Source organism: Tupaia chinensis, unplaced genomic scaffold (genome assembly GCF_000334495.1).
Source record: "Tupaia chinensis unplaced genomic scaffold, TupChi_1.0 Scaffold000067_1, whole genome shotgun sequence".
In the NCBI taxonomy this organism is placed as follows: Eukaryota; Metazoa; Chordata; class Mammalia; order Scandentia; family Tupaiidae; genus Tupaia; species Tupaia belangeri.
Genome location: NW_006159526.1, coordinates 720,030 through 730,401, shown reverse-complemented (window position 1 = coordinate 730,401; position 10,372 = coordinate 720,030). Strand labels below are relative to the sequence as shown.

General features: G+C 56.0%; 1 protein-coding gene across 1 annotated transcript in view; it reads left to right on the top strand.

The window, feature by feature from the left end:
- The window catches only part of GRIK5 (glutamate ionotropic receptor kainate type subunit 5), a 100,739-nt gene that overhangs the window by 53,081 nt on the left and 37,286 nt on the right, over window positions 1-10,372 (top strand). The window contains 2 exon segments of the mRNA XM_027766722.1: window positions 9,683-9,796; window positions 9,903-10,012. Of these exon segments, the coding sequence (XP_027622523.1) occupies window positions 9,683-9,796; window positions 9,903-10,012 (224 nt within the window).

Here is a 10,372-nt window from a genome sequence, read left to right as displayed (position 1 = left end):
ACAACGCTATTGGGCCAGCCAGTGGCATGATGGTTAAGGCAACTGGATCCCACATGGCCAACTGCGCAGTTTGAGTCCCAGATCCAGTGGCTTAAGGAAAATGCCAGGCGAGTGCATGCTTGCCCAAAATCCTAAGAGGAGAATGGAGAAGGAGGAGTTGTGGTGTGACCATGCCCCCTGGAGGGTGCTTTCTCACTTTTTCCCTTTTCTGTGTCTCTCTGGTGAGTACACATGCCCTATAGCAAATCAATCAATCTCTCTCTATACACACACACACACACACACACACATTTAAATGAACTAAATGTAAGGTTGTTAACCAGCCACCTGAAAGGTTAAAAAGAGAATTAAGAGGTCATGGAGGTAGCAAGTATAAGAAACAACACCTGAGACCAGCAAATGGCATAATGTCATGTCGCTGGACTCCCATGTAGTTCGAGTCCCGGACCTGGTGTCTTAAACTCATGATGGGGACGTGTGCGTGTGTGCCCAAGAGGAGAATGGAGGAGAAGGGATTGTGGCGTGGCATCCCCCCTGGGGGGTGATTTCTCATTTTCAGCCTCTGTGGCAAGTGCACATGCCCTATAGCAAAAATCTCTCTCAAACGAATAAATCAGTGGCAGCAGCAGCAACTCCCATTCCAGTTCTGAGAGAACCAGGGGAAGGCATTAGAAAAATGAAAACTTAGAAACTCTGAGCAGGACACTGGCACTGGTGACATTCAGTGGGCTTTGGGATCTGGGCAGCAGCTCGTACCACACTGAACTTTACTACTTCAATCCATTTAGTCTGTAAACAAGCCGTAAGGCTTTTCGTTTTGACTGAGTCCAGAGCTTACGAAGGCTCTGCATAAGTCCAGGCCACACGTTGGTCTGCACCTGGTCCTGATGAACCACAGACCCAGGGGTTTGCCCAGTATTACCAGTGGCAAGTAGGGTTGTTGTTTTTTTGTTTTGTTTTGTTTTTGAGAGGTTTTTGCTATAAGGCACGTGCGCTCGCCAGACAGAGAGAGACAGAGATAGAAAGCAAGAAATCACCTCCCGGGGAGATGGCCACGCCGCAATCCCTTCTCCTCCATTCTCCTCTCAGCATCTTGGGCACGCACGCACACACACCAGATGTGAGTTTAAGCCTCCGGGTCCGGGACACAAACCGCGGTCGACTACGTGGGAGTCCATCGACATAGCCATTACGCTAACTGATGGTCCTAAGTAGGGTTGTTGTTATTAAGGGCCTGGGACAGGCACCAGTGAGTGCTCATGGCGCTGACCTCTAGGTCTGGGCACAAGCCTGAGCCCTCTTCTGCAGTAACTGTTCTCCTCTTGAGAAGCCTGGCTCGTTATCAGGCCTGTAAGCTTAGAGACACCTACATGTGACTGAGTGACCATGTGGCCTGAGCTCCACCCTGACTCGGATGTTGTCCCTTCTGCATCAGTTAGGAATGCCAGGAGATGAACCAAGTCAAAAATCTGAATGAAGAGAATTACTTTCTAGGTATAAAGTTGTTAACTACATAACAGAGCGTTAAAGAACTCTGGGCTAAGTGCCAGCAGGTGGCATGGTGGTTAAGGTGCTAGACTCCCACATGGCCGACTGCTGTTTGAGTCCCAGACCTGGAGGCTTGAAAACCACAACAAATAAACAGATAAACGTTTTTTAAAAATAACCCTGGGGAACCAGCAGTTCACGTAATGGCTATGTTGCTGGACTCCCACGGAGTTGACCGCGGTTTGCGTCCAGGACCCGGTGGCTTAAAACTCATGCTGGGTACGTGTGCGTGCGTGCCCAAGATCCCGAGAGGAGAATGGAGGAGAAGGGATTGTGGTGTGGCCATCCCCCCCTGGGGGGTGATTTCTCGCTTTCTGTCTCTCTGTCTCTGTCTGGCAAGCGCACACACCCTATAATGAAAACCCCTCCAAAAAAAAAAAAAAAAAAAAGAACCCTGGACCAGCTGTTGGCACAGTGGTTAAGGCAGCTGGATTCCATAGGGCCGACTATGTGGTTTGAGCCTCAGAACCCAGTGGCTTGAGAAACATGCTGGACCTGTGTATGTATGTACCCAAAATCCCGAAAGGAGGGAGGAACAGAGAAGGGACTGCAGCATGAACGTTGTCCTGTTTGGGAGGGGGTGCTTGCTTGCTTTCTTTCTTTTGAGAGAGATTTTTGCTGTAGGGCACATGCGCTCTCCAGAAAGAGAGAGACGGGGGGACAGAAGCGAGAAACTACCCCACAGAGTGGATGGCCGCACCACAATCCCTTCTCTTCCTCCTTTGGGGATGTTAGGACCACACAAACATACACCCAACTTTATTTATTTATTTTTTTAGAGATTTTTGCTATAGGGCACATGCACTCGCCAGACAGAGAGAGAGAGACAGAGAGATAGAAAGCGAGAAATCACCCCCCAGGGGGGGATGGCCACACCACAATCCCTTCTCCTCCGTTCTCCTCTTGGGATCTTGGGCATGCACGCACATGCGCCCGGCGTGAGTTTAAGCCACCAGGTCCGGGATGCGAACCGTGGTCGACTACGTGGGAGTCCAGTGACATAGTCATTATGCTAACTGCTGGTCCCGCCTGGTATGAGTTTTAAGCCACTGGGTCCAGGACTCAAACCGCAGTTGACTACATGGGAGTCCAGGAACATAACCATTGCACCATCTGCTAGACCCGGAAAAGGGATACTTTCTTACTTTCCCTCCCTCCCTCCCTCCCTCTGTATCTCTCCTGCCAGCTCTCATATCCACAGGCAAAACTGATAGGAAAGAAAAAAAAAAAAAAAAAGGAGAACTCTAAGTTAGGGATCAGCCCACTTTTTCTGTAAAAGGCCGGAAGGTAAATATTTTTGGTTTTCTGGTCATACTGTCGCAGCTGTTCAGCTCCTCTGTTGTATGGAAATCAGTTGTAGACACATGGTCATGACTGTATTCCAACAAATCTGTATTTACAAAAGCTGGCACGTGGGCTGGATGTGGCGTGGGGGCCATAGTTTGGCCAGCTTGGTCTCAAGTGTCACGGAGGTAGCATTGCAGGGGGCGGCTGCGTCCTTAGTTCCGAAGGAACGGGGAAGGGCTGAAGCGGTTGCAGACTTACAGGAAGGGCTCAGAGGAGCTGAAGCGCAGATGAAGAGGTGCTCGTTGCCTGGCACTGGTATCCTTGAGAGGGGTTGGACAAGGCTGCTTCTGTAGGCGTCGGGAAGCTGCACACTGGATTCATCTGGAACCGTGGGAAGGAACTGCTGTTGCTAGGGGTGCAGGAAGGAGCGTGGACCAGGAAGGAGCCCTCCTTTCTCCTTCCTCGGCCTGCAGCCTCCCTCTGGTACCCCCTATTGACAGCCCAACAGGAAGCAGCTGTCAGGGCAGGAATGTGGTTTGCAGAGCCTGATGTAGAGGGCTGGTTTGGAGCTCAGGGACCATCACAAATGCTTTGAGTGGCTTTGGAGCACTTGGACAGATTCCTGTCTTTACTTGTCCCCCCTCCCCAACTGCCAGAGAACAGAGAGAGAGAGAGAGAGAGAGGAAGAGAGCACTTCCCAGTGGGGTGTGGTCATGCCCCAATCCTCTCTGTATCGCCGTCCTGCTGGGATTTGGGGAAGTGTGTTTTCAAGCCATGGGGACTGGGATTCAAGCCAAGTGTTATTGCGAGTCAGGATATTGTGCAGGATCGCACCTTTAACCACTGGGCTACAGGCCTGTCCCCCGCCCTTGTAATTCTTTCATCCCCTCGCTCCCTTCCCCTTCCTTTCTATGTCACGATCCTCCTGAGGTCGTGCCCCACCATACCTGGCTGTTCAGAGCAGACTGGGAATTGAACCTGGGCTCCCAGGAACCTCAGCCTGCCAAGTGGCAGCACCATCCAGCTCGTGCTACCCGGCCGGGGCGGACCATTTTTGGTTTTCTGGTCATACTGTCGCAGCTGTTCAGCTCCTCTGTTGTATGGAAATCAGTTGTAGACACATGGTCATGACTGTATTCCAACAAATCTGTATTTACAAAAGCTGGCACGTGGGCTGGATGTGGCGTGGGGGCCATAGTTTGGCCAGCTTGGTCTCAAGTGTCACGGAGGTAGCATTGCAGGGGGCGGCTGCGTCCTTAGTTCCGAAGGAACGGGGAAGGGCTGAAGCGGTTGCAGACTTACAGGAAGGGCTCAGAGGAGCTGAAGCGCAGATGAAGAGGTGCTCGTTGCCTGGCACTGGTATCCTTGAGAGGGGTTGGACAAGGCTGCTTCTGTAGGCGTCGGGAAGCTGCACACTGGATTCATCTGGAACCGTGGGAAGGAACTGCTGTTGCTAGGGGTGCAGGAAGGAGCGTGGACCAGGAAGGAGCCCTCCTTTCTCCTTCCTCGGCCTGCAGCCTCCCTCTGGTACCCCCTATTGACAGCCCAACAGGAAGCAGCTGTCAGGGCAGGAATGTGGTTTGCAGAGCCTGATGTAGAGGGCTGGTTTGGAGCTCAGGGACCATCACAAATGCTTTGAGTGGCTTTGGAGCACTTGGACAGATTCCTGTCTTTACTTGTCCCCCCTCCCCAACTGCCAGAGAACAGAGAGAGAGAGAGAGAGAGAGGAAGAGAGCACTTCCCAGTGGGGTGTGGTCATGCCCCAATCCTCTCTCTGTATCGCCGTCCTGCTGGGATTTGGGGAAGTGTGTTTTCAAGCCATGGGGACTGGGATTCAAGCCAAGTGTTATTGCGAGTCAGGATATTGTGCAGGATCGCACCTTTAACCACTGGGCTACAGGCCTGTCCCCCGCCCTTGTAATTCTTTCATCCCCTCGCTCCCTTCCCCTTCCTTTCTATGTCACGATCCTCCTGAGGTCGTGCCCCACCATACCTGGCTGTTCAGAGCAGACTGGGAATTGAACCTGGGCTCCCAGGAACCTCAGCCTGCCAAGTGGCAGCACCATCCAGCTCGTGCTACACGGCTGGGCCGTACCCACGTACCCTCTGTCGTTTCCAGAAGCGGCTCATCTAGATTCTTCCTGATTTCATTCCAGAGAGTCCGTAACCAGCAGGGTCCTGTGGAAAAGCCTTCTCTAAGAAACAGGTGTCTCTGCTGAGACATGGAGGGTGCAGGGAAGGTGGGCGGAGGGGTGCCCAGGCTCGGAGAGGTGCCGACAGGAACCCACGGCGCTAAAGGATCCTTCCGTCCTGCTTCCAAATGAAACCTCCGCCACTACTGTCGCCTCCAGCATCTCCAGGGACAGCTGCCACTGGCTGGCTGGTCCCACATTCTCTCTCACACCTTTGGACTATTCTCACTGCAGCCACCGCGGCCAGGTCGGGTCACAGCCCCCACGGATCCCCCGTCCTGCTCCAGCCTCTTGTGTTCAGGACACGACCACTCCAGGGGTCGTGCCTGCTGTCCCTCCACCTGGAACACTTCTCCCCCAGGCCTTTCCTGACTGCGCGCCCCTCCCCACTCCCTCCACACTCGTGCTCCAGCAAGGCCGCTGCGCAGTGGGAGTGCGTCCAGAGCGACCTCGCCAGGTCCCAGATGGCTTCCCCGCTTCCTTTCCTTGGTAGCGCTAGGACTACCTGGCGTGTGTGTTTACACTCACGGCTGAGCTCCTAAAGCGAGCGGTGTGCTTGGGCAGTGGAGGGTGCTCCACAAAGATTTGAGGAGCAGGTGAATGAATGAGGGAATGAGTGAACTAATGGAAAGGGCCTTGGGTGTGGGGATAGAGGGTAAGATAGGGGCATGAGACGGGTGAGGTTGTCAAGGCAGGCATAGGTTGGCCTCATGGGGGCAGGTGTAGGCAGGACTTTATGAGAGGTGGGGTTTGGGTAGGTGCAGGCAGGGCCTTGTGTGGGGTGGGGGTCAGGGCAGGTGCAGGCAGGACCTTGTGGGGAGTAAAGGTCAGGGCAGGTATGGGCAGGGCCTCATAGGGAGCAGGTTTGGGAAGGGCCACATGGGGCAGGTGCAGGCAGGACCTCATAGAGGGGTGGGAGTTGGGGCAGGTGCAGGCAGGACCTCATGGGGTGGTGGGAGTTGGGGCAGGTGTGGACAGGGCTTCATGGGGGTAGGTGCATGCAGAACCTAGTGGGGGATGGGAATTGAGGCAGGTGAGGTAGGACCTTGTGGGGAGGTGGGAGTCAGGGCAAGTGTGGACAGGGCCTCATGGGGGACAGATGTGAGACTTGGGGTTGGGTCAGCCCAGGTGGAGTCAGGGAAAGTGTAGAAGGGCCTCCAGGCCTGGAGGGAGGAGCAGCAGGTAAGAACGCCTCCTTACAGGACTGTGGCCCCACATTCAGGTCCACTAGAGCATGGTACTTATCCTCTGTGTTTCTCCACGTGGGGCATGACAGTCCCTTTGCATAGGGTCGCTCTGGGACCTAACATGCAAATCCAGGGAAAATCCTGGAACCATGGCTGCGCGGGGCCGGTGCTGTGTACATGGGTGCAAGAGGCGGTCTGATGCCTGGGACTCCTTCCCAGAGGAAGGAGCAGCAGCATTCCTGGGCTTCCAGCATGGGAGGCTGAGGCATGAGATGCAGCAGATCCTGTTCTAAGTGGACCCTATCTCCTGTCTGGGGGGCAGGCTGTCATTTATTAATAGTAGCAGAGGCTGAGAGGCAGCCATGTTCCAAATGGAGCTAAATGCAGGATTCGAGGGGTGTGGGGTGGGGTCCTGGAGGGATGGACAAGCTAGTGGCACTCTGCATGAGGTGGGGTGGGGGTGGCCCAGGAATGCTGACAGGGGCTGTCAGCAGCCTCGGGGCCTCAGAGAGGTGGGATGTGGCCAGATCCAAGCAGTAGTTGTCGGGAGGCTTCTCCGTAGGCTCTGGGTGCCCCATTGAGCCGATGGGCAAGGAGCTTGCAGTGCAGGAAAACTAACAGCAAGACAGTCTCCAGTCGTCCAGGAAGGGTACACAATAGGGGGTGAGAGGGCCCTGGGCGGGGCTGAGGTGCGTCCTGGGGCTGCGTTGGGAGAGACGGAGGAAGGTATGATCTAACCCCTAAATGGGAGCAAGAGCTTGTGGGGGGGCAAGGGCACAGGCCCTGAGGTCACAGCCAGCCTGCCATGTGGAAGAGCCAGAGCAGCCATGGTGGCTGCCAGGAGTGGCCGAGGTGAGGCCCGTGAGGCACGGGGTGTCTCAGATCATGTAGGGCCTCATGGCTGTGAAAGGGCTTGGTCTTGGGTCCATGGGAAGCCAAGACGGTTTCGCACCAAGAACTAACCCCTTGGCTTCTGTGTGGGAATGGGTAGGAGGGTTAGGAGGGGGGCAGGGGGTGGTGAGGACAAATAGTTGTCAGCAAGGAGAGACGGTGGCCTGGCCTGGTGCTGGAGATGGAGAGAGACTCCAGGGAGTGCTTTAGGAACCCAGCTGCTGCCCTGGTTACCGGACAGAGGCCAGGCCCGGCCTAGCGTCTGACCAGAGGTGAGGCCGTGGCAGTGACAGGCTAGTGAGCGAAGGACGGAACAGAGGGGAGCAGGGCTGCCCCTTGGGCGCTCGGGAGGAAGTGGGTCCTGAGCGCCTGGCCGGAGACAGCCCCTCTGAAAAGCCACTGCTTCCTCCTCTCTGAAGTGGGGACCTGGGCCACCACCGAGGGCCAGGACGACGTTAGGTGGGCACATAGAAATGGAGGATTCCCGTCAGCTGCGGTGGTCCCTGTGACGATTCAGCAGTAGTCAGGAAAGTGGTGAGTGCGCAGAGAAGGGGACAAAGGCTCCTGGCTCTCAACACCTAGGATCTCCCCAGAATTCAGCCGTGTCTGGGGCCCTACCTTACGTCACGCACCATCTCTGCTCCTGAGCTCACCAGGGCTGCTGTCGCCGGGCCGCACCCAGCAGCGCGGCGTAGCCTGAGAGCCCCTCCACTCGTGGCTCACCTTGTGGGTCTCCCTGACACTGAGGAGCTGTCCTGGGAATCTGTCTCTGTCCCTCTGACCTTGGGTTTCATTTGGGTCCTGCCTGTTCTCTCCTTGACTTTAGTTTTTTTTTGTATTTTTTGTTTTTGTTTGTTTTTTTTTAATGTCTATTTATTTATTTCACATGAATTTTGCCAGAGAAAGACAGAGAGTGAGAGAGGGAGAATTAGAAAGCAAGCTGCCAGGTCTGGGACTCGAACCACGGTCACCCATGTGGGAATTCCAGCACCTTAACCACCATGCCACTTGCCAGTCCCAACTTTAGGGGTTTTATTTTCAGCCTGTGCCACCTCTCTTTACCTAGGGGCCTGTGTGCCCTCACTCTCCTTGGGTTGAGTTTGGTTTGCTGTTACCGTGTTAAGCTTCGGGCCTGGGCTGTCCAGCCTGTACCACCTCTTGACTGTGGTTTTTCTGCCAGCCTTTGCCCTCTACCTGGCTGTAGAATGGGTTAGGATTACCTCTCCTCTGAGGGGGCCATGCTGGGACTTGGACCCAGTCTCTTTCGCCTGGGTCATTTCTGGAGCCCGTGCCCCCTCCCTCCTGCTCTGGGTTCTACCTGGCCTGTATTGCCTCGTGTGCTCTCAGTCTCAACCCCTTCCCAACTTTGTTTCAGCTCCAGGGAGTATTGAATTCTGCTTGAATTTGGTTTGGGGGGAGCCCTCCACCCCTAGCCCCTGATATTGGGGCCCAGTTGAAGCCGGGGTGGGCATCTTGGGAGCCAGGTCCCTACCCAGGATGGGGAGAGCTGTAGCAGACTTCGCACCCAACGCTCTTTACAGATGAGCAAACCGAGTCACAGATGTGACAGCCCCACCCAAGGTCCCCCAGCATCCAAGGCAGGGCCTGGCCGGGAAGCCAGGGCTCTACTCCCCCAGCGAGGCTGCCCCGCCTGCTCCTGTGCGTGCAGGAGAACGCCGCGTATACGTGTTCGGCCATGCCCCCGTGGACAGCAGTTGTGTGGGTGTGGGGCTGAGCACACGCCAGTGGTGGTACATACGTGACCGTGTGCTGCACTTGCTGTGTAGTGTACACGTGTTGGTGGGAGCAGAGGATATGCTACATGCCAGGCGTGCCCCTGCCTTGTCCATCCATGGCTGACCACTGTCCCCCTGGGTCAGAGTGAGACAGCTATTTCAGATCAGCCAGGCTCTAACCTGAACCCCTCTCTCAATTCCCACCCCACCCTTGGCCACTTTAGACCAGGACCCCTCTCAGGACCACATGCGACCTCTCCGAGGTCATCCTCAGCTGAGCTGGGTGCTGTCCTGTCTTGGGGTGCCTTTGTGCACACCCAGGTCGTGGTGACTACCAGGGGCAGGAGATGGATAGAGGTCACATCCCCGCTTGGTGGTCCCCAGCTCCTGCCTTTACTCATCCGTGCCTTTGCCGCTCTGAGACTCAGTTTCCCCGTGCATAAGATGGGGCTAACCGCGGTCCTCAGAACTGTGGGGAGGGTACAAGTTGGTCTGTATAAAATGCTGTCTTAGCGCGGAGCCCAGCATCGTGTGTGCCTAACGGGCAATGCCTGTTGTGAACCGTTAAGATGGAGTGGGGAGACAGAGGGTCCCGTCTTAGGTCAGCGTCCAGGCGTCTCGACTCCAACCTCAAGCAGTCTGGACAACACCGAGAGCTGGGCATTTTATAAGGCAGGGCCTTGATGACTAACTTGATGGGGGTGGGTGGGTTGATGGTGGAGTCCCGGAGTCAGACCGGGCTCCCGCCCTCTGTTCTGTACCTCCTCGGACACGCTGGGTGGCCCCTAACTCTGGCCTCTGTCTCCTGCGCCCTCCGCCCCGCCCTGCTTCCCCTCAGCAGAAGGCAGACCTGGCTGTGGCCGCGTTCACCATCACGGCTGAGCGGGAGAAGGTCATCGACTTCTCCAAACCCTTCATGACCCTGGGGATCAGCATCCTCTACAGAGTGCACATGGTAGGCCCCTCGGGGACGGCGGCTGAGATGGGAGGACTGCAGATGGGCAGGGGCTGGGCACGCAGCCCGGGGCAGGCGGCTCCGGCCTCACTCCCTGTCCCCCCAGGGCCGCAAGCCTGGCTACTTCTCCTTCCTGGACCCCTTCTCCCCTGCCGTGTGGCTCTTCATGCTCCTCGCCTACCTGGCCGTCAGCTGCGTCCTGTTCCTGGCCGCCAGGTGAGTGCACTGCCCGCTGCCTGGGGACGACGGTGGGAGGAGGTCTGAGCCGCGGCCTCCCTGTTCCATGCCCACTGTCCTTGGCCTCCTCTTTGGGGCTCGGGTTCCCCACATCCTCGTGTCTCCCTTTCTTGCCTCGTCTTTGTCTCACTCTTTTCCCTGGGGCTCCTACTGGGCTCTGTGTCTGCTGTTCTCCCTTTCCTCTTGCCTTAACTGTCTCTTTATTTCTGTGTGTGTGTCTGTGTGTGTGTCTGCCTCTCTCTGTTTCTCTGTCTCGTCTCTGTGCGTGTCCATCTCTCATCCTCTACTCCCCCCTTCCCTGCTGATCACGTGACTGCCTTTCCTTCCTCTGTTCCTCAT